This window comes from Cucumis melo, chromosome 8, assembly GCF_025177605.1.
Source record: "Cucumis melo cultivar AY chromosome 8, USDA_Cmelo_AY_1.0, whole genome shotgun sequence".
NCBI lineage: Eukaryota > Viridiplantae > Streptophyta > Magnoliopsida > Cucurbitales > Cucurbitaceae > Cucumis > Cucumis melo.
The window spans coordinates 30,135,887-30,159,675 of record NC_066864.1 but is presented as its reverse complement, the minus strand read 5'-3'; the positions used below and the strand labels follow the sequence as shown (position 1 = coordinate 30,159,675).

Sequence of the window (23,789 nt, the reverse complement as noted above, 5' to 3'; positions counted from 1 at the left end):
AAGTTTTAGAACAAAAGGGGCTATTACAACAACAGTGTCTTATTATGCTGACTTTTTATTAATTAATCATATGAACTTCTTAACATAAAAATGTGACAGTAAAATTTTAAAAAATAGCAAAAATGTAAATTCAATCTTATATCCTTCTAACATATAGGAATAGGAGCCCCGTTCCACTCTTTTAAGCACTCCATGATAGAGTCGATCATCTTTCCTTGACATAAAGCTGTGAATACCTTCTCACATTCTTCTCCTGGAGATATCACTCTTTCTCCGGTCAATAGTTTTGTTCCCAAGTCTTCTCTCACAAACTTATATAATGGATAAGATCGACAATCCTTTATCTGATTTGCAACTTTACAATTTCCACTCTCATATGCCAACCTTGCATTTTCAACTTCCTTTGGTAAAGCTACCTTTAGTTCTTCTTCAAAAGCAGTAATCTTCTGGAAGATGGAAGTGTTCGTGTTTTTTTCATTTTCGCCATTGGTGAGGGCATGGTCAACCAAAACTTGTCTCAATTTTTGCATCAATGGATAAGTAGCACTGCATGGATCATCAATGTATGCGAATGTGTATTCTCTGTCAACGACTTTAAGTAGATCTTTCTCGCAAAATCTTGATGGGTGTAGTGTGCCATTGGAGGATGTGGTTAATACCTTTTTTGCTACTTGACTCACTATGCTTTTAACTGTGCTCTTCAAGTTTTCCTCCAAATGCCTCAAGTCAATTGCTTGGCAGAGTGCAACCAAAAATGTGGATGACATGAGTTTCAAGATATCGATGGCTTCTGCTGTTTTTCTTGAAGAAATTAAGCCAAGAGAATTAACATCTTGATTGTGTTGCTCAGCACTTTGAACATGACTTGTCACTGGGTTTGCAAGATATTGAAGCTCAGAGCAGTATGAAGCCATTGCAATTTCAGCTCCTTTAAACCCATAATCTAGGCTAGGGTTTCTACTTCCAGAAAGGTTAGAAGGCAAACCGTTGTTATAAAAATCATTCACAAGTTCGGAAAATTGGGCAAACATGAGCTTGCCAATTGAAGCAATGGCCAAACGAGTGTTATCCATGGAAACTCCAATTGGTGTTCCTTGAAAGTTGCCTCCGTGCAAAGCCTTGTTTCTTGAAACATCAATCAATGGATTGTCATTAACTGAGTTAATCTCTCGCTCAATAGATTTGGTGGAAAATCGAATTACTTCAATCAATGGCCCTAGCCATTGTGGTGAAGTTCTAAGAGCATAGCGATCTTGTTTAGGCTTTTGAAGAGGATCAATTTCATGTAGTTTCTTGGCTGCTTTCATGTAAGAACTTCCATCCAAAATGTGTTCCATGATTGCGGCGGCTTCAATCTGACCAGGGTGATGCTTCAACTTGTGAGTCAAATGATCAGTGTATTCAGGCTTTCCTTGCATGACCTCAGCAAAGATAGCGGAAAGAACTTCTGATAGAACAGCTAGAATATTTGCCTCAAATAGGACAATAGAAGCTAACCCAGAACCTACAGCAGTGCCATTGACAAGAGCAAGACCTTCTTTGGGCTGTAACTCGAAAAACCCAGAAGGAATACCAGCTTGTTTAAAGGCAGCCTCAGCGTCAAGAGTTTCCCCATTAGGCCCAATGGCTTTGGAATTAGGACGACCCGTAAGTAGCCCAGCAATATACGACAAAGGGACAAGATCCCCTGATGCCGTAATTGTTCCTCGTAGTGGCAAACATGGAGTAACGTTTTCATTGAGAAGATTAGTAATAGCTTCCAAAATCTCAAATCGAATACCCGAGTAACCTTGAAGCAAAGTATTGATCCTCACTAACATGGCTGCTCTTGTCGCTGAATGAGGCAAAGTATGATTCGACTCAGCTCCATTTCCAAAAATTCCAGCATTTAAAAACCGAATCAACTCCTTTTGAAGAGCTCCACCTTGTTTTGTCCTTCTATGAGATGTAGCACCAAACCCAGTAGTTACACCATAACTATCGGTTCCTTTATTCATACTCTCCATCACCCAATCACTACTAGCTTTAACACCCGCTCTAGCAGACTCAGCCAATTTCACAACTACATCACTATCACGAGTGGCAATAGCAGCCACTTGAGAAATGGTGAGAGTCTCGCCCCCAAGCTTCACAACAGGCCTTCTATACTCATCCACCATCCGCTTCACCTCATCAAGATGGCTTCCCTTGAGAGCCTCAGCCGCCACACCCCAATTGAGTGGATCAACAACATGGCTTGTGCAAAAGCTCTCCATCGACCCATTTTGGTGAGCAAATTGTTCCAATTGGGCAGGTGCCATGGAGAATGAAATAAAATGGGTTTCTTTTTCCTCTTCTTTTAGGATTATTGATGAAGGAAATGAAAACAATTTGTAGAGTGTTGAAGCAGTGGAAGCTGAAGGGTGGTTTAAATAGAGGAAAGCTTTCAAAAATCAAAGCACAAAGCAAAGAGATCGAAAGTGAGTCTGTCTTAGTATTAGGTAAGGAAGAGTGGTGAAAATAGCCACTGAACACAACTTGTGGTTTTGAAGACGGAACAAAATGGGTAGTTGGGACTTGAGAAAGAGATCAAATATGGGAAATGAAAGTATATATTAAAATAAATAAAGAAATGAGTAGTGATTTTATATTGAATGGTCAAAATTGAACGATTGAAATAATAATAACAACAATAATAAATATATATAGTATTATGTAGGGTGGGTGGGTGGGTGTGAAAAGTAATGTGTGCGTAATATATGAGGGTTTGGTGAATTCGGAGAAGATGGGCGTTGAAGAAGCCACGTAGAGAAGGAAAGTCTATTTTGTTTGTTTTGTGGTATATAGAAAATTATATATATATGTATGGTTGAAAGAATAAAATAACAACTTTCAAGTGGAGTGGACCGAATGGTCTTTGTTGGCTTTAGCGTAGCCGCTTGTGTTTGAAATCTCAATTCAATGTGTTTTGGTGATTAATTTATGTGTAATGAAATGTTATGATCAGTGTACTCTCTGAATTAGTTGTATCTGTTTTTTCTTTTATTATTATTATTATTTATTCTCCTTAACGATAAGTGTTTGTCATGTGTTAACTTTTTTCTAAATACTTCTTGAATGTGAGATAACGTGTCAATTCTTTTTTCTATATACTTATTGAATGTCATCTAATTTGAATTTGGAATTTCTTCGTCTCTAAATATATATATATAAGTTAAGCTAAGGTTTGTTTGCTTTTCCGATATCTAACTTCTAATCAAATATTCAAGTAGAGAGTTGAAAAAGGAGTAAAACACAAAGTCTATCCAAATATTTTTCTTAATTTCTATATATCTTTCTTTTACTTAAATTTTTGTACAATTTCATGGTTAATTTAGGAATATACTGGGTATGCATGGTTGAGAATTTATAGGAAGTGTCACATCGACAAGACAGTGAAAAAGGTATTAGACATGAAAGAGATAATAATGGTCTTCCAACTTCAATAGAATTTAGCTTCAATTATACTTTTAAAATAGTACGAACTCAACAACTTGAGATAAACAAGAATCAATGTGTTTGAAACACATTTTTAAGTATTTAATTTAAAAAATAAGTCATTTGAGAGAAAATTAGAGTGTTTGATATCTACACGTAATAATTTTTAAAGTGTATTGAAAATAATTTTCACTTAAAGAGTTTAAATAAAATTGAGAAAACATTTTTTTTGTTAAGTCAATTTAAACGGGTTTTGTAGTCCACTTATTTAACCCTCATGCCTAATGATTTTCTTGTAAGTTAACCTTTTTTTTTAAAAAAAATCAAAATTAGTTATCACAAAGTGCTAAACCTGAATTATACTATGTATTATATTAGTAATAATGTTGGCCTACCCATCACTTTTATGTTAAAATCATCCCATGAAAAATTCAAAGTTAAACATTTTTTCTATTGTTTCGATATGTAAATAGCAATGTCATGATCATATTTTAAAACATAAGTGACCAAAATGATACCTATCAAAAGAATCAAAAGAGTAAATCTTGTCCTAAATTCTTTACACTTTATTTTCTATAATAAAATAATTGACCTTTGAAAAATGACCAGAATGGAAGCCAAGAAAATTAAATAAAATACAGAGAGATGAACACATTAACCATAGATTCTCCAAATTATGTAATCAATTAAATTGTATTTTTGTTCGATATATAAATATAACTAAAATGGGACAGATAGAAAAAAAAACATTTTAAAAAAGAAAAGCACACAAGGCAAAGCCTTTCGTTATCATGAAAGGCTACGGATCCTGTAGACAAGTTGAGGGTGATCTAACATATGGGAATTGGAGCTCCGTTCCACTCCTTCAAACATTCTAAGATAGAATCAATCATCTTTCCTTGACATAGAGCAGTGAATACCTTTTCACATTCTTCTCCTGGAGATATCACTTTTTCACCTGTTAGTAGATTTGTCCCCAACTCTTTTCTCACAAATTGATATAAAGGGTAGGATCTGCATTCTTCAATTTGGTTCTTAATGGGTGCTTCTCCATTCTCATATGCTAGCCTTGTGTTTTCAACTGCCTTTGGTAAAACTACCTTAAGTTCCTCTTCAAAAGTAGCAATCTTTTGGAAGATTGAAGTATTTGTGTTCTTTTCGTCATCACCATTTGCAAGTGCATGCTCAACAAGAACTTGCCTCAACTTTTGCATTAGTGGGTAAATGGCACTACATGGATCATCTATATAGGCAAAAGTATACTCTCTGTCAACAACCCTTAATAAGTCTTTCTCACAAAATCTCGACGGGTGAAGTCCACCGTTGAAGGTTGTGGTCAAAACTTTCTTTGCTACTTGGCTTACAGTAGTTTTAACAGTGCTCTTGAGATTTTCCTCCAAATGCCTCAAGTCAATTGCTTGGCAAAGAGCAACCAAAAAGGTGGAAGACATGAGTTTCAAAATATCGATGGCTTCGGCTGTTTTTCTTGAAGAAATCAAGCCAAGAGAGTTGACGTCTTGGTTGTGTTGTTCGGCACTTTGGACATGACTTGTGACTGGATTTGCAAGATATTGAAGTTCAGAGCAATATGAAGCCATAGCAATTTCAGCACCTTTAAACCCATAATCCAAGCTCGGGTTTCTACTTGCAGAAAGATTAGAAGGTAAACCATTGTTGTAGAAGTCATTGACAAGTTCTGAGAATTGGGCAAACATGAGCTTTCCAATTGAAGCAATAGCCAAGCGAGTGTTGTCCATGGAGACTCCAATTGGAGTTCCTTGGAAGTTGCCTCCATGCAAAGCCTTGTTCCTTGAAACATCAATCAAAGGGTTGTCGTTGACTGAATTAATCTCACGCTCTATAGACTTTGTTGAGAACCTAATAACTTCAATCAATGGACCCAACCATTGCGGTGAAGTTCTAAGAGCGTAACGATCTTGTTTGGGCTTTTGAAGAGGATCCATTTCATGCAACTTCTTAGCCGTTTTCATGTAAGAACTCCCATCTAAAATGTGTTCCATGATTGCGGCTGCTTCAATCTGTCCAGGATGATGCTTCAATTTATGGGTTAAATGGTCAGTAAATTCAGGCTTTCCTTGCATTACTTCAGCAAAAATAGCTGACAAAATTTCAGATAAGATAGCTAAAATATTTGCTTCAAAGAGAACAATAGAAGCCAATCCAGAACCAACAGCAGTACCATTGACAAGAGCAAGACCTTCCTTTGGTTGCAACTCAAAGAATCCAGAAGGAATACCAGCTCGTTGGAAAGCCTCATTTGCATCAAGGCTTTCTTCATTTGGACCAACAGCTTTAGAATTCGGTCGGCCAGTGAGCAATCCAGCAATATAAGAAAGTGGAACAAGATCGCCAGAAGCAGTAATTGTGCCACGAAGAGGCAAACATGGAGTGATGTTATGGTTCAAGAGTTTGGTGATGGCTTCCAAAATCTCAAATCTTATACCTGAGTAACCTTGAAGAAGAGTGTTGATTCTCACCAACATGGCTGCTCTTGTAGCTGAACGAGACAAAGTATGACTCGACTCAACACCATTTCCGAAGATCCCAGCATTCAAGAATCGAATAAGCTCCTTTTGAAGAGCCCCACCTTGTTTTGTCCTCCTGTGAGAGGTAGCACCAAAACCAGTAGTAACTCCATAACTATCAGTGCCTTTATTCATACTCTCCATAACCCAATCACTACTAGCTTTAACACCTGCTCTAGCAGACTCAGAAAGCTCAACAGTAACATCAATATCCCGAGTAGCAATAGCAGCTACTTGAGAAATGGTGAGGGTTTCACCACCAAGCTTCACAAGGGGCCTTCGGTACTCCTCCACCATACGTTTAACCTCATCTAGATGGCTTCCCTTGAGGGACTCGGCTGCCACACCCCAATTGAGTGGATCATGAGTGAAGCTCTTGCATATGGTCTCAATCGGTGCCATTTATAGGTATGAAAGAAAGAAATGAAATGAAATCCAAAAGAATAAGAAAACGGAGAATGAAAAATTGTTGTGTATGATTGAGCTATTGATGGAGGAAGAAATGGTGCTTAAATAGGTATAATTGATCAACTCTAGAGAGGAGTTGGTGAGGAAGGATCGTGGAAGCAGAACAAAGGAGAGAGAAAAGAAATTAAACGGTTGTTCAAAAAGGTCAAATTTGATGACTTGACTTTTATTGTTATATATGTTTTCTTTTTACTTTATACCCAAAAGCACTTCCTCGGTAGCCACTAAACTAAAAATGTGTTTAGTTATTTATTTGGGATTTTTTATAACAAATATTTTACTCTAACTTTTTGAATGAATATCCACAACAAAAATCATCAAAACTATTTTCTTGGATGGTAGTTGGAACTTGGAAGGAAGGTGCGCAATTATGGATTCAAAAAATGAGAGATAAAGATATATTTAGAATTGAATGGTTGGTTTGATCATATGCCTTTTTCTTTAATTATTATCTTTTGAATTCAACATGTGACATCCAAAGTTGGTAGGATATATCTGATGTTTGAAAGTGTAAAGTCTGTGTACTTTAAAAATAATGTCTTAAAAATTCATGAACTTCTTTACATGTATTTTAGAATCTATAATTTTCAAAAAGAAAAAAAAATTAGGTAGGTTTAGTTTGATAATCATTTGGTTTTTGTTTTGATTTTTAAAAATTAAGTATATACTCTATTTCCTCCTCTAAATAAGTTCTTTATGTATTATCTATATTTTACCAATGGTCTCATAAACCAAACCAAAATATGAAAACTAAAAAAAATATTAAAAATTTATTTTTACTTTTAGAATTTTGCTAAAAAAAATCAATCATTGTATTTTAAAAAAATATAAATTACTATAAAAAATGACGAGGAAATTGACCTAATTTTTAAAAACAAAAAATGAAATAGTTTTGGAGCCTTAATTATTTTTGATATATTTTCTATTTTTCAAATAATTACAGATTCCCATACAATTCATTAGTTTAATTTTTTTTTTCATCAAAGAATTTAGATATAAATTTTGGTTGGAGGATAGTTTTAAATTTTCAAATTGACAAAAGAATTTATAAATGTAGCTAAAATTTAAAAATAATTTATCAATAATAAATACTCCTAAGATATCTATTTAGCAAAATGGTATATAAAAATGTTTTCTACTTGTTTGTTAAAAAAAGAGAAAAGAATGTGTATCAACGAGAGATTCAAAATAAAAAATTATTAAATTCTTAAATTTTACTATTTGGAAACAGTCCATTTTGATTTTGATTATATTGTTTAATTTTTAAAATTTACATCATATATGATTTAAATACAAAATGTTAAGTTTGTAATTTTGTCCAATTATTTGGTATGTTGTATGCAATATACATTTAGCTGTGTTTTCACAGACAAAAAGTTGTTAGCTACTTTTCAAAATCACTTCTTCTATGTGGGCTATCTGTCCAGTTACCCAACAATCTTTTCTTCCCTTCATTTACTTCTATTTTCTATTTCTTTTTCTTTCCCAACTTCTTCTTCTGATTTCTCTACTTCTATATTAATGGTATATATATATATATATATAAAAAAAAAGTCATATCTCAATAATGGACATTTTTCCAAATTTTGGAAAAAAGCACAATAAAAAAAGTCGCAGGAAGTTAAACACATTAAAAATAAATTTATTCTGAATAGGTTATTAAACCTTTTCGGTACTAAAATATGTTACTATACTTACTATCTTTATTTATATACTAACATGTATTTGTCGCAAAAAAAGAAAGAAATTATGAACTTAGTTCAACTATCATAAGACTGTTTAAATCCTCCCCTCCAGTTGTCTATTAGGAAAAAACTTGCACTTATTGTAAAAAAAAAACAGAAAAAGAAAAGGAAAGACTCGAACAAGTAGGAAACAATTCTTAAAAGTAAAGATAAGAAAAACATAACAAAAACTTTATGGATCATCGTCAAAAGAGGGGCACTGACATCTTTCAAACAAATCACACAATGGCCTAACTTATAGGAATCGGAGCACCATTCCACTCCTTTAAACATTCTAAGATAGAATGGATCATTTTTCCCTTACACAAAGCTGCGAATACTTTTTCACACTCTTCTCCTGGAGATATCACCTTTTCACCGGTTAATAATTTTATTCCCAACTCTTCTCTCACAAATCTATATAATGGGTAAGATCTGCATTCTTCAATTTGGTTCTTAATCAACGCATTTCCACTTTCATAGGCCAACCTTGTACTTTCAACTTTATCTGACAAAGTTGCCTTTAATTCCTCTTCGAAAATAGCAATCTTTTGGAAGATTGGAGTGTTTGCATTATTCTCATCATCACTATTAGCAAGTGTATGCTCAATAAAAACTTGTCTCAATCCTTGCATCAATGGATAAATAGCACTGCATGGGTCATCTATATAGGCAAAAGTGTACTCTCTATCGACAACTTTCAATAAGTTTTTCTCGAACAATCTTGAAGGATCAAGTGCACCATTAGAGGACGTTATCAGCACCTTCTGTGCTACTAGGCTTACAGTGCTTTTAACAGTGCTCTTCAAGTTTTCCTCTAAATGCCTTAAGTCAATTGCTTGGCATAAAGCAACTAAAAATGTAGAAGACATGAGTTTTAGAATGTCAATGGCTTCAGCAGTTTTTCTCGAGGAAATTAAACCAAGAGAGTTAATATCTTGGTTGTGTTGCTCAGCACTCTGAACATGACTTGTCACTGGATTTGCGAGATATTGAAGCTCAGAGCAATATGAAGCCATAGCGATTTCAGCACCTTTAAACCCATAATCCAAGCTTGGGTTTCTACTTGCAGAAAGATTAGAAGGCAAACCGTTGCTGTAGAAATCATTGACGAGTTCTGAGAATTGAGCAAACATGAGCTTTCCAATTGAAGCAATAGCAAGACGAGTGTTGTCCATAGAAACTCCAATTGGAGTTCCTTGAAAGTTGCCTCCATGTAAAGCTTTGTTCCTTGAAACATCAATCAAAGGGTTATCGTTGACTGAATTAATCTCTCGCTCAATGGATTTTGTTGAGAACCGAATAACTTCAATTAATGGACCAAGCCATTGAGGCGCAGTTCTAAGAGCATAGCGATCTTGTTTTGGCTTCTGAAGAGGATCCATTTCATGCAACTTCTTAGCCGTTTTCATGTAAGAACTCCCATCTAAAATGTGTTCCATGATTGCGGCTGCTTCAATCTGTCCAGGATGATGCTTCAATTTATGGGTTAAATGGTCAGTAAATTCAGACTTTCCTTGCATAACTTCAGCAAAGATGCCCGACAAAATCTCAGACAAAACAGCTAAAATATTTGCTTCAAATAGAACAATAGAAGCCAATCCAGAACCAACAGCAGTGCTATTGACAAGAGCAAAACCCTCCTTAGGTTGAAACTCAAAGAACCCAGAAGTAATACCGGCATGTATAAAAGCCTCTTTTGCATCAAGATTTTCACCATTTGGACCAGTAGCTTTAGAGTTTGGTCGACCAGTAAGCAATCCAGCAATGTAAGAAAGAGGAACAAGATCCCCAGAGGCAGTAACAGTTCCACGAAGAGGCAAACATGGAGTGATGTTATGATTCAAAAGTTTTGTTATGGCTTCCAAAATCTCAAATCTAATACCTGAGTAGCCTTGAAGAAGGGTATTAGTCCTCACCAACATGGCTGCCCTCGTAGCCGAGTGGGACAAAGTATGGCTTGACTCAGTCCCACTATCAAATATCCCAGCATTTAAGAATCTAATAAGCTCCTTTTGGAGGGCCTCACCTTGTTTGGTTCTTCTATGAGACGTAGCACCAAATCCAGTAGTGATGCCATAACTATCGGTTCCTTTATTTAAACTCTCCATAATCCAATCACTACTAGCTTTAACACCAAGTCTAGTAGACTCTGAAAGCTCGACAATAACATCAGAAGTCCTAGTAGCAATAGCAGCAACTTGAGAGATAGTGAGTGTCTCACCGTCAAGCTGGACACGGGGCCTCTCATACTCCTCTACCATGCGCTTCACCTCATCAAAGTGGCTTCCCTTGAGGGAATCGGCAGCCACACCCCAATTGAGTGGGTCATGAATGGAGCTGGTTTTGAATAGGGCCATTTTTAGTTGAAGGAATTAGAACTATATTGGTCTTTTGTTTTTGTGGGAGTTGTAGGAGAAAGGAAAACGATGCTATTAATAGAAATTTGGATCAACGTTGTGTGCGGTTGGTGAGGAAGGTTGGTTGAGAGCAAATGATTCAAATAAGGCAGTTGGGTTTTGTTTGTACAGTGTGGGAGTGATTTTCAAACGTGGAAGTTTATAACTTAAGATTTCTAATTTTCTATACTCAAATTACCTCCCAACCTTCATTTTTCTATATTCAAAATTTGGAGGATCAAACTATCGACCCTCGATAATTGTTAATTAACGTTTAATTCATTGCAACTATCCTTTTTCTTTTATAGATTGTGGTGTTGAAGAATTGAACTTTTACCCTCAATTTATAGTAAAAATTTATGTTAGTCGAATATATGTTCATATTGACCATTAATACTAAAGTACTGTATATGGTTTATTATATGACTTTAAATATATATAACTATCCTAAACTAAATGTGATTTGTAATTTGGTCCAATCGAAATAAACGGATAATTACAAGTTTGGTGCTAAAAATTTTAAGGTTATATCTAAAAGAGGTTAAATATTTGAATTTTGTATCTAATAATTCTCTAACACTAAAAATAATAGTTAATTAGTTGTTAATTTTTCAATTTTAATTCTAACACATTTGCTAAACGTTTAATTTTTTATCAATTAGCCTCTTGATCTATTGATAATTTTAAAAAAAAAATCCACACATCTACTTAACATAAAATTTTAAATTTAGGGTTTAATCTTGATATACACAAATTTAATCTTATGATCAATATATATATATTAACTTTTTAAAATTTTGAAAACGTCATAGATAAATTATATACAAAATAAAAAGTTTGATTATTTACGAAAGTTAAAAAGTTTATCCGAAAGTTGACTCAATGATAAAAACACTAAATATCACTTTTAGAGATGATGATATTATACATAAACATACGAACTTACGCGTCAAACTTTTATACTAACACAAGATCAAAACAACTTTGTTGAGTAGTGAGAATTTTATCTGCTGATATGGTTGAAACTTGGGAAGCAAGCAGAGGAAGTTCCATTCATTACCAAAATCCATTTTGTATTCATCAAAATATGAAGTTTAGCGACTTGATAAAGTCAAGTCAAGTGGTCCTATCGATTTGTTAATGTCAATGTTTGGTTTTGAATTTGATACCTATTAGACAATGATATATAATTTTAAGTATGGTTTACACTGTGATGCTTTATATATTTTTAAATGTAAAATATTAGAACTTGTAATTTCAATAAATTTTAAAAATGATTTTGTGTTATTTCCTTTTTTAAATTGAAATATCAATGTATCAATATTGCGTCATAGAGTATTGCAACACAACCTTATGTTAAATTGTTTATTGCTTATTGCTCTAATTCAACTCCTTCATCAAATGTGCACAGAATTTAAACAAGAAAAAGAGTAGGTGCTTTTTTACTAAAATATACTAAAAGCTTTTTATACCAAATCTTACGACAAAATCATTCCAACAAAATGACTATTTAAATATAAGATCGAATCCCTAATTTTTTTTTAAAAAAAATCAAAGATGTTAATTTCTATCATTAAACTCACTTTAGCGTAGCTAACAAAAAAAGGAAAATGAGAGGCTACAAAGCTTGAGCCCTCTGCCTCCCTTTATTGCATTGTTTGAAATTAGATCAATACTTTGTATTTTTTTCAAAATGAAAAATCGTACATAGAATTAATTCTATGGACAAAAAATCAGAGAAGGAAATAATCTAGAATAAAATTCGATTTTTAACAAAAAAAAAAAAACTCGATTCTGATTTTTGTAAGCAATCACCCAAATTACCATAAATAAATGGTATTCAATTACTCAATTATGGATATTATAGAAATGATAAATTTTTATTCATAAACTCTTTTCTTTCTCTTTCAAAAAGAAAAAAATTAGCATAAACTTCAATGACATTTATTTATTCTTCTTCGTTTGGAGTCAAAAGTTTAAATTGGGCATCAGTCCAGCCCAAAAGCCCACGAAGAAGCCCAAGAATCTTAAGCTTTTTCGTTCAAACGGCCCTTTTTTGGTTTATAAAATTAAAGAAAATAAAAACTAAATTTATTTGTTATTTAACAAAACATTTTTGGTTAAGACATTCTCTTTGATTATTTTTCTTCAATTCTTCGTCGTCAATCATGGCTTCGCAGCTCCTCAAACGCGCCCTTAGAAGCCAATCGGGTCAGATCTTCTCCCTTTCTTCTAACCTTACCTCTTCCTCTCCCTTCCCGTTTAGGGCTTTTTCTTCCGCAACTACTCCGATCCGAGCCACTCTCTTCCCCGGCGATGGTATTGGTCCCGAAATTGCGGCGTCCGTCAAACAGGTATTGCTTTCTTTCCATGATCTCAATTCTGTTTAACTACGATAATTGTCCCGTTTTTTCTACCTTGTCGGAATTTCCCTTGCAATAATTCGAGACAATTGATCTGAGTTTGTTACTACAACGTTTGATCGTATGGTGTTGGGGAGTATTTAGTTTGTGTTCTATTTTATGAGAATTTGTTTCTTTTGCTCATGTCGTTGGGTTTTTTTTTTTTTTTTTTTTCTATTATTAGATGATGATTCAAGAGTACTGCCGTTTTTTTTCCAAATCTTAGTAGTGTCTCAGTTACTCTTGAAAATAAGAGGAAAATTCCTTGCGCTAACCATTTTACGGAGCATTAAAAACAAAGACTGCTAGTCAATATAATAGTAAATTTGCCTTCATCCATTAGCTAGGGTCAATCAGTGATTTATGACTGTGTTTGATGATATTCTACTAGATTTAGATTCACTTTCGTCCTTTAGCTTAAGCTGTTGGGTCGATGGTATCGGGGCAGGAGGTCCTTTGTTTTGCTATGATGTTTTTTTCATAATTAATATTGATTTTCACTTGTTGGGTCTGCCTATTCTAAGTCCACGAGTGAGAGGGAATGTTAGACTATATAATGTTAAAATTATCTTCATCCATTAACTTAAGTTTCTGGGTAAATGGATAACTTAAGAGATATTTTCTTCTTTGTCTTTTTGATTGCCTAAGTGATATTCACGGCGTTGTGTGATGTATTTCATTTTTCACCTGTACAGGTGTTTAGAACTGCTGATGTGCCCATCGAATGGGAAGAACACTACGTTGGGGATGAAATAGATCCTCGAACTCAAAGTTTCCTCACATGGGAAAGCTTAGAATCAGTGAGACGTAATGGTGTGGGTTTGAAAGGACCCATGGCCACACCAATTGGAAAAGGCCATCGTTCTTTAAACCTTACCTTGAGAAAGGAACTTAATTTATATGCTAATGTGAGGCCTTGCTACAGCCTACCTGGTTATAAAACTCGATATGATAATGTAAATCTTATCACCATCCGTGAGAACACAGAAGGGGAGTACAGTGGACTTGAACATCAAGTAAGCATCTATGTTTTCTATCAAGGTAACGGAAAACAATCTCAATGTGATTTACATGTAGAATTTCTTGCGTGCTATAGGTGGTGAGAGGTGTGGTTGAAAGCCTTAAGATCATTACCCGTCAAGCAAGTTTACGGGTGGCAGAATATGCTTTTCACTATGCCAAAACTCATGGGAGGGAGAGAGTCTCTGCAATTCACAAAGCCAATATTATGCAGAAAACTGATGGTCTTTTTCTCAAGGTGCAACGAAATTTCAAATTGTTAACTATTCTCTCATATGCACTTTCCACCGGGCGTTGGTGACCTCATCTAAAATATTCTTCGTGTCTTCACTTTCAGTGTTGTCGAGAAGTTGCAAAGAAGTATCCTGAGATAAAGTATGAGGAAGTTGTCATTGATAACTGCTGTATGATGGTATGGGTTACTTCATGTTCAATAATCATAGCACTTGTAGGGGAATTAATTCCTAGAGTTGATGTGGAGGTCCGGCAGGGTCAATCTACAACTTCTAGTGTATTCTCCAGAATGTGTTTCTGATAATTAACTGATTTGATGATGAAATTTGGGATCATAAAAAGAGTTTTCACACAATAAAATTTCACTGAATTTTGACTTTTGTTATGCAAAGTGTAAGTCAGATGGAACTGGTCTTCATTGTGTTTCTACTTTGTGCAGCTTGTGAAGAATCCAGCACTCTTTGATGTATTGGTTATGCCGAATCTTTATGGTGACATTATTAGTGATCTCTGTGCTGGTCTGATTGGAGGATTAGGATTAACACCAAGGTAATGATGCCTCACTTTTATTTTTTATGGTAAGTTTACAGATTATCTAACGTTAAAAAACATTATATTATGCAGCTGTAATATTGGTGAGGGAGGTATTGCTCTTGCTGAGGCTGTGCATGGTTCAGCACCGGATATTGCTGGAAAGGTTAGGCTTCATAACTTTAAGATCAATGCCTTGCATGTCTGCATTGTCTTTTATTCTTTTGTTTGATCACATTTCTCTGCTGTAGAACGTCCATTGTTCTGTATGTTACTTGTATGTATTGCTATCAGTTATTTATAGATTTTTAAACTATTTCTAGGTTTTAATTTGCATCATATCATAGGGCTTAGCAGTGTCAATTTAGTTCTTGCCCTAATAATTTGTTTCAAATTCCTCTTTTCTATCAATAATCTTGACAACCTTGGAGATCGATGCTACGTGACTAATCGCTTTCCGACATGGAATTGCTTAATGTTTATGTGAAAAAAAAAACATGAGAATATTATTTATTTATGAAGTTTAATGCTTGAGACAGATGGATTACAATGTTTGACATGGAATTGCTTGGTTATATTAAATTACAATTTTTCATTTGTTGAATATGTTCATCATAAGTTTTATATCTTTAAATTATAGAACCAAGTGAGTATTATTAGTAGGAAATGATATTAAAATCCATTCTATTGTTTAAATTGCCAGTAGAAGTTAAAAGACAAAACTAAAGTGTGTAGACCTGAGATTAGAAAAAGTGTAGAAAAATGCAGAGTAGCAAGAGAAAATGTTTGTGGAAAAACTTCTTCCTAAATGAAAAATTGCTAAAATCTCTTAAACCTTTTTTTCTAAAAAAAATTGAAACAAAAAAGAACAGATAGAAAATACAGGATGAAGAGTAACCTCTTTTCTCTTAATCGCAGTTATTTTTTTAGATACCAACTTAATACCCTTGATAGGTAGCCCCCTATATATCAGAATCAGGAATAAATTTTCTACTTAGGAAAGTGGAGAACAAAGGTCTGAGAAGCACGTGTAATGTTCCAATAAAGAACAAAATAACAATAAAACATGTTAGTACAAAATGAATCTCAGGTAGCATTCATGGGAACCTACATATTTTCCTTGACATTTATCTTCAAATTTCACTTCATAGAGTCATTTAGAAGTTTAACATGCAGTTCAACCTGAAATCTCATACCAAAACCAAGATAGTATATTCTTTTCTACCTTTCTTAATGAATCTGTTAGACCCCCAATCAAGTTAGTTTACAAAAGGAGAAATAAAAATAAATAAACAAATAGTTAGTAAGCACGTGTTGAATAAGAGAGAGTCGGTGAGTTGCTGTGTATAATTAGGTAGTTTGGGCGGGAAAAGAATTATGAAACTTTTGTCGTAAGTTTGCGATTGATTCTTGGAGAGCAAGGTCAAGTCAGTGTATTGCAGAATTGATAATTCATCAATTCTGTTTGTAATTCTTTACTGTAATAAAGAAGAATTCCTAAATCTAGAAAGGAGTTCTATCAAATTGGTATCAGAGCCGCGATCGAGGGAAGGATGGTTCAGACCAGAATTGAAGAACGGCTTGAGATGATCGATCAGGAGATCGCATTGATGAAGAAAGAGTTAGGAAAGATGCTGATCATTGAACTGAGTTTAAACGATATCGCGAAGAACATAGAGACGATGCGATCGCAGTCCGATAAACAGCAACAAATGCTGTTGATGATAATGGAAACCGTGGCGAAAGATCGGTCTACAGTTAGCGACTGAAATGATGAATCAATTGCGCGTGATTTGTGACGAATAAAGGAAAAGAGAAAGAAGCGACAACGAGCAAATCGGTTGTATCGGACCAAAATGATGCGGACGGCGAAATGAAAGAAAAACAGAGATCGATGAAGTTGCGCCGGATCGAAATAAATTCAAAAAGGTTGAAATGCCAGTGTTCGTCGGAGAGGATCCAGATTCATGGCTTTTCCGTGCTGAGAGGTATTTCCAAATCCATAAGCTTTCTGATTCTGAAAAAATGTTGGTTTCTACAATAAGTTTCGATGGCCTTGCTTTACATTGGTATCGGTCTCAAGAAGAAAGAGAAAAGTTTCTTAGCTGGTCGAATCTGAAAGAAAGACTGTTAGTAAGGTTTAGATCTAGCAGAGATGGGACGAGATGGGACGATATTAAGGAAGTTTCTCCAAATTAAACAAGAAACCACGGTAGATGAGTACCGAAATTTGTTTGATAAGTTAGTTGCGCCATTATGTGATGTTCAAGACTCTGCAATCGAGGATACGTTCATGAATGGTTTATTTCCGTGGATAAGAGCAGAAGTAGCCTTTTATTGACCGAAAGGTTTGGCTGAAATGATGGAAGTTGCACAGCTTGTTGAGAATAGAGAATTAATTCGAAACGAAGCAAATTTAAATGGCTTTGCGGGCGGAAAATATCCCCCTCAGGCCACAGCAACTAACAGAGGAACGACTAGCAACAATGCGACTGACAATAAAGGAAACACTTCCTTTCCTATGCGAACCATCACGTTGAGGAGTTCTAATACTGCCGAAGTTCGAAAAGAAATTAATTCAAGAAGATTACCCGATGCCGAATTTCAAGCTTGAAAAGAGAAGGGGCCTTGTTTTAGATGTAATGAAAAGTACTCGGCTGATCATAAGTGTAAAATGAAGGAATTACGCGAACTGAAGATGTTTGTGGTGATAAAGGAGGGCGAGGAATATGAGATAATTGAAGAGAATGCAACTAAAGAAAAGACATTAGCAGTGCTGCAAGTGGAGGAGGAGCAGAAGGCTTTTGCAGAGTTGTCTACAAACTCTGTTGTTGGATTAAATGATCTTGGTACAATGAAGGTCAGAGGCAAGTTGCAAGGAAGAGAAGTGATCATTTTGATAGATTGTGGGGTTACTCACAATTTCATTTCTGAGAAGTTGGTAAAATCGTTACAATTGCCAATCAGAGAAACTGCTCGCTATGGAGTCATATTGGGATCGGGAACAGCAATACAAGGCAAAAGTGTATGTGAAGATGTAGAAATTCAATTAATGAATTGGAGTGTGAAGGAAGAGTTTCTTCCTTTGGAGCTTGGAGGGGTTGATGTTATTTTGGGTATGCAATGGCTCCATTCTTTGGGGGTAACGGTAGTTGATTGGAAAAATCTAACGCTCACATCTTCTGCCGAAGGGAAACAAATCTGTGTTAAGGGGGATCCTAGTCTTACCAAAGCTCGAATTAGTCTCAAGAGTATGTTTAAGACTTAGGTGGATCAGGATGAAGGGTTTTTGATTGAATGTAGAGCGGTAGAAGTTTGTGAAGAGATTGAGCAGAGCAATAACTGGGCCTCTGCAAATGATGTTGAAGCAATTTGAAGATGTGTTTGATTGGCTTGAGAAGCTTCCGCCGAGGAGAAAAATTGAGCATCAAATACATTTAAAAGAAGGGACTAATCCAATCAATGTAAGACCATATAGATATGGTTTTCAACAGAAGGCAGAAATGGAGAGATTGGTGGATGTTATCGTTAGAGGTTATTAGGCCAAGTAATAGTCCCTTCTCGAGTCCAGTTCTATTGGTCAAAAAGAAAGATGGTAGTTGGCGTTTTTGTGTCGATTATCGTGCAGTAAACGAAGCTACGATCCCTGATAAGTTTCCAATACCCGTGGTTGAGGAATTATTTGATGAATTGAACGGCGCAACCGTGTTTTCAAAGATAGATCTCAAATCAGGGTATCATCAGATAAGAATGGTTGATGAGGACATTCCAAAAACGGTTTTTCGCACTCATGAGGGTCATTATGAGTTTCTTGTTATGCCGTTTGGATTAACTAATGCTCCGGCTACCTTTCAAGCCTTGATGAATAATATCTTCAAACCATTCTTGAGAAAGTTTGTTTTGGTCTTCTTTGATGATATTTTGATTTATAGCAAAGATGAGAGAGACCATGTTGAGCATATTGAAAAGGTCTTTCTTACATAGAGAAGACATGCTTTATTTGCTAATAAGAAAACGTGTCCCAGCAAAAGATTGAATATTTGGTACACGCCATATCAGGGGAAGGAGTAGAAGTTGATTCTAATAAAATTAAAGCAGTTGCTGACTGGCCGTGTCCAACAAACATAAGAGAAGTTCAGGGATTCCTTGGGTTAACGGGCTACTATAGGAGATTTGTCCAACATTATGAATCTATAGTTGCTCCTTTAACCCAACTATTTAAGAAGGGTGGATTTAAATGGAGTGAAGAGTCTGAGGAAGCATTATTGAAGTTGAAATCTGCGATGATGTCTTTACTGGTATTAGCATTACCCAGTTTGACCATCCTTTTGAAATTGAGACGGATGCTTCTAGTTTTGGAGTGGGGGCAGTGTTAGTTCAGTCAAAAAGACCCATTGCTTTCTATAGTCATACTTCGTCAATGAGGGATAGAGCTCGGCCAGTGTACGAACGTGAGTTGATGGCTGTTGTGTTGTCTGTACAAAGATGGAGGCCTTATCTGCTGAGAGCGAAATTTGTTGTAAAAACAGATCAGAAGTCACTTAAATTTTTGTTGGAGCAGAGAGTTATTCAACAATAGTATCAAAAATGAGTATCTAAGTTGCTGGGGTATTCATTTGAAGTGGTTTGTAAACCGGGTCTGGAAAATAAGGTAGCTGATGCCTTGTCGAGAAAACCACCGGATATTCAGTTAAATGTTATTTCAGCCCCATATCTGGTTGATTTGAAAGTTATAAAAGAGGAGGTAGAGAAGGATGAGAAATTACAGAAAGTCATGACCACTTTGTGTGAAGATGGGGGTCACAAGACAGTAAATTTTCGTTGAAGAATGGCTTCCTGCATTATAAAAACCGGTTGGTTATCTCTAAAACTTCATCTTTAATTCCAGTAATGTTGAATACTTTTGATGATTCAGTGGTGGGAGGACATTCTGGTTTTCTAAGAACATATAAAAGAATAGCGAGTTGTATTGGGAGGGAATGAAGTCTGACGTTAAAAAACATTGTGAAGCATGTTTGATTTGCTAGCGTAATAAAAGTTTGGCTCTGTCACCGGCTAGGTTGTCAATACCACTGGAAATTCCCCGTCAAGTTTGAGTGATATTTCTATGGTTTCATTGATGGCTTATCTAAGGCAAAGGGATGTGATGTGGTATTAGTTGTAGTAGATCAGTTCAGCAAGTACAGTCATTTCCTAGCCTTAAAACATCCATATACAGCTAAGTCGGTAGTGGATATTTTTGTGAAGGAAATAGTTCGATTGCATGGTTTTTCTTCCTCCATTGTTTCTGACAGGGACAAGGTGTTTCTCTGCCATTTTTGGAATGAGTTGTTTAGGTTGGCGGGTACTAAACTCCGAAAAAGCACGGCGTATCATCTGCAGTCCGATGGACAAACGGAAGTAGTAAACAGGGACTTGGAAACTTATCTTAGGTGTTTCTGTAACGAATGCCCAAGGGAATGGATTTTATGGCTGTCGTGGGCCGAGTTTTGGTACAATACCACTTATTAGAGAGCACTTGATATGTCTTCATTCCAAGTGGTGTATGGTCGTAAGCCGCCAACTTTGTTATCATACGGAGAGAGGGGCACTTCGAATTCGTCTGTCGATGAGCAGTTACGGGAACGGGATATAGCATTAGCTGCGTTACGTGAACATTTGTAGTTGGCATAGCAACAGATGAAATTGTATGCTTGACCGTAAGAGGCGACATGTTGAATTTCAAATTGGTGAATTGGTGTTAAAAATTCGTCCTTATCAACAGGCTACTTTGCGAAGTAAAAGGAATGAAAAGCTATCATCACGGTATTTTGGGCCTTACAAAATTCTGGAAAGAATTGGTGAGGTAGCATACAGGCTGGAATTACCAGCTGGTGCTGTTATTCATCCTGTCTTCCATGTCTCTCAATTAAAAAAGTTTGTGAGTGATCAAACGAGCGTATTACCTACATTACAGCATGTGACTGAGAAGTTTGAATGGCATTCTCAGCCTGACGAAATTCAAGAGTACAGGCTAGACAAATCTGGGAATTGGGAAGTTTTGGTTGCTTGGCAAGGCCTACCGGATTATGAAGCTTCTTGGGAAGACTATGATGAAATGAAGAAGCTTTATTCTAACCTACACCTTGAGGACAAGGTAAATTTGAAAGGGGGAAGTAATGTTAGATCCCCAATCAAGTAAGTTTACAAAAGGAGAAATAAAAATAAATAAACAAATAGTTAGTAAGCACGTGTTAAATGTGGAAGGAGAGAGAGTCGGTGAGTTGCTGTATATAATTAGGTAGTTTGGGCGGGAAAAGAATTATGAAACTTTTGTCGTAAGTTTGCGATTGATTCTTGGAGAGCAAGGTCAAGTCAGTGTATTGCAGAATTGATAATTCATCAATTCTGTTTGTAATTCTTTACTGTAATAAAGAAGAATTCCTAAATCTAGAAAGGAGTTCTATCAGAATCCAATTAACAGGACTTCAAATTCGCACATTTTTCCAAAGCTCGACCAATATAAAAGTAATCGACGAGGTTGAATATATGTTTTGATAAATGCACTTTCTTTATTAAAAGGTATTTTTCATGTATCTGAAGAATGGTTAAACTTGCACAGAACATGGCAAATCCAACTGCTTTGCTTTTGAGCGCTGTCACAATGCTTCGGCATTTAGAGCTTCAGGACAAAGCAGATCGAATCCAAGATGCCATCCTCAACACCATTGCAGAAGGGAAGTATCGAACAGCCGATCTTGGTGGTTCATCATCAACTACTGAGTTCACCGATGCAATCTGTGACCATCTTTGAGGAATGGTGTACATTGTTTACATTACATTGCGGTATTGTCTCTGAGGAACTTTTCTGGAGGCTTTCCTTGATATCTTTTCATAGTTTCTCTGAAGAGTAATAAGTTCAGATCATATTGATGACTCTGAAGTAGCTTTATCCCAAGGGTGCTACTATTTTTTAACCATTGATCCTTTGCTAGCCATACCAAAGGAAAACTAAAATGGCCCTGTTCATGTAATCAGCCGTGCAATGTCAGATGATTGAGATCTGTTAAATTTTATTTCTACGAAAACATGGCTTTTTCTTTTTTCTTTTTCTTCTTCTTCTTCTTCTTCTTTTTTTTTTTTTTTTTTTTTTTTTTTTTTTTGTTCCCATTTTTTGGTCTATGTTAGTCTTATCACTATAGTTTGTAAAAGACGAAAAAGAGCAATCTTATTATCCTTGAAGCTGTGTGCACAATTGTATGGTGCCATACAAAATTAATTTATGATATGTTTTGATAAGCTGTTACTTATTTTCCTATATCATTTTCTTGGTGTCATTTTTTGGATAATTCTACCTCTTGTTTGTCCAATAAATTTGTAAACCTCACAGTTAAAAAATCATGATAACTCTTTCGAGTTCATTACTCCACTTTTGAGTATCAAATAGATAATTGTAGTTTTGTTATCATTCTTTCATATTTTTACATTGGAATTAAATTAAATACTAAACGGTGATGATAATTATACTAACAAAATGAAATCAATATATACATCATCATCTGCTCATCGTTTATTTTTTTTTAATAGAATACCGACCTTAAAGAATTAAGGTTCAACTCGAATGTTTGGCTTATTTGGCCGTGGGAGGAATCAACCCTCAAAATCCACCGACAATAACTTTGTTCCAACTTCTTGCAATTGCACTCTTCCGTTTCTATATACTACAGAACATCACATTCAGATTATATAACCACGTCATCAGAATATCCGATCCTTAAAGAGTCGTAGGCATTGATCTTGAAAAATCCAACTTCTTTTAAACTATATCTCTCGCATTAGAATATCGTTTTCCCTTGTATTCTCGAACTCGTTAACTATGGTCTCCCGCACCAGCGGATTTATATATTAAATAATGCTTAATTTTCCATAGTGTAGTGGTTGTGTCCCACTTATGCCCTATTCTTTCGGCACTTATTATCCTTGAGCTATATTGCCATAATCATCATGTACAGTATCCTATATTACCATAACCACATGTACAGTATCATCCAAGTTCCACCATCAAGATTTCGAATAAAAAACCTCACATATGGTGTAGCAAAATGGCAAAGTGCTTTTAGAAGGAATTTGATCTCCGGATAAACGTAAGATTTTGGAGTGCAGAGCATTTAAACAAAAAACATACATGGCAATATCGAGTTTTAGGAATAGGAAGTCCTTTCCATTGCTGCGTGGAAAGTTGGAGCACAGCTCGGATTTGAGGATTTCTAGCGGGGAGGAAACTCAAAGATAAATTCGAGGGTGGAGAATTGTTGTTGGGTTGTGGAGAAACAAAGGAAGACATAGGCATTGGATTTGAGAGATTGGGGGAGGAAGTCATCTAAGATAAGTTCATGTTAGTTTTCGAATATTGATGTTTTATAATGAGAATTGTAGCTAAGCTAGTTTTGTTATAGAATTTTGAAAGGGCTTAAATTTTACCTACTTCATTGATAGAGAAACGGCTCAAAATCTCCAATATAAAGTGATCGGGAAGATCCATTACAAACTCTGGAAAAAGAAGGATGTTAGATTTATACAACAAATAAATTACTAAATTAAATTAGAAACGAAAGAAACCATATATTTCATTTTCTTAAAAAGAAATAAATAACTTTTCTTTTTCCCAAAATTGAAATTAAAGTACAAAATTTTCCAATAAATTTGAAATCGTTGGATTTTGAATGCTATGAATATTATTTGTTTGCAAAGAAAGATATAATTTTCTAATTTTATTAATTTATATATTAGGATATTACATAATATAATGGGAAACTTATCTAAATCTAACAAACTGCTCGTATAACATAGCCCCATTTTTTAAATATTGCGGGTTTGTCCTTCCATTTTTTTTTTTTTTTTTTGTCATTCCTCTTCGTTTTGCTATTTCTTTCGTTGTATTTCGTCTTTCTTCTTTCCTATTTTTTTTTCATAATTTTTTTCCATCATCTTTCTTATTTTTCAATTCTTTATTTACGTCGTTTAATCTTT

At 35.1% G+C, this 23,789-nt stretch overlaps 4 protein-coding genes across 4 annotated transcripts; 1 reads left to right on the top strand and 3 right to left on the bottom strand.

Moving 5' to 3' along the window:
• Positions 1 to 21: 21 nt before the first annotated feature.
• Positions 22 to 2,547, bottom strand: LOC103491172 (phenylalanine ammonia-lyase-like). Its single transcript, XM_008451015.3, has one exon. It carries the CDS (start codon positions 2,298 to 2,300, stop codon positions 147 to 149), a length of 2,154 nt encoding a protein of 717 aa, XP_008449237.1. The 5' UTR covers positions 2,301 to 2,547; the 3' UTR covers positions 22 to 146.
• Positions 2,548 to 4,119: 1,572 nt separating this feature from the next.
• LOC103491171 (phenylalanine ammonia-lyase-like) lies at positions 4,120 to 6,482 on the bottom strand. Its single transcript, XM_008451014.3, has one exon. The coding sequence runs from the start codon at positions 6,402 to 6,404 to the stop codon at positions 4,287 to 4,289; it is 2,118 nt and encodes a 705-aa protein (XP_008449236.1). The 5' UTR covers positions 6,405 to 6,482; the 3' UTR covers positions 4,120 to 4,286.
• Positions 6,483 to 8,339: 1,857 nt separating this feature from the next.
• Positions 8,340 to 10,709, bottom strand: LOC103491170 (phenylalanine ammonia-lyase-like). Its single transcript, XM_008451013.3, has one exon. The coding sequence runs from the start codon at positions 10,552 to 10,554 to the stop codon at positions 8,446 to 8,448; it is 2,109 nt and encodes a 702-aa protein (XP_008449235.1). The 5' UTR covers positions 10,555 to 10,709; the 3' UTR covers positions 8,340 to 8,445.
• Positions 10,710 to 12,686: 1,977 nt separating this feature from the next.
• Positions 12,687 to 22,058, top strand: LOC103491169 (isocitrate dehydrogenase [NAD] catalytic subunit 5, mitochondrial). The gene is made up of 7 exons (XM_008451012.2): positions 12,687 to 12,947; positions 13,691 to 14,011; positions 14,092 to 14,253; positions 14,353 to 14,427; positions 14,689 to 14,798; positions 14,874 to 14,946; positions 21,382 to 22,058. Exons 1-7 carry the CDS (start codon positions 12,762 to 12,764, stop codon positions 21,571 to 21,573), a joined length of 1,119 nt encoding a protein of 372 aa, XP_008449234.1. The 5' UTR covers positions 12,687 to 12,761; the 3' UTR covers positions 21,574 to 22,058.
• Positions 22,059 to 23,789: the final 1,731 nt, after the last annotated feature.

Excerpts from the sequence above, each read along its gene's own strand:
- LOC103491172 (XM_008451015.3), bottom strand. The coding sequence starts at position 2,300 with ATGGCACCTGCCCAATTGGAACAATTTGCTCACCAAAATGGGTCGATG.
- LOC103491171 (XM_008451014.3), bottom strand. The coding sequence starts at position 6,404 with ATGGCACCGATTGAGACCATATGCAAGAGCTTCACTCATGATCCACTC.
- LOC103491169 (XM_008451012.2), top strand. The coding sequence starts at position 12,762 with ATGGCTTCGCAGCTCCTCAAACGCGCCCTTAGAAGCCAATCGGGTCAG. Across the intron at positions 14,012-14,091 it reads ACAGTGGACTTGAACATCAA|GTGGTGAGAGGTGTGGTTGA; the intron begins GTAAGCATCTAT and ends TGCGTGCTATAG. Across the intron at positions 14,947-21,381 it reads CACCGGATATTGCTGGAAAG|AACATGGCAAATCCAACTGC; the intron begins GTTAGGCTTCAT and ends AAACTTGCACAG.
- LOC103491170 (XM_008451013.3), bottom strand. The coding sequence starts at position 10,554 with ATGGCCCTATTCAAAACCAGCTCCATTCATGACCCACTCAATTGGGGT.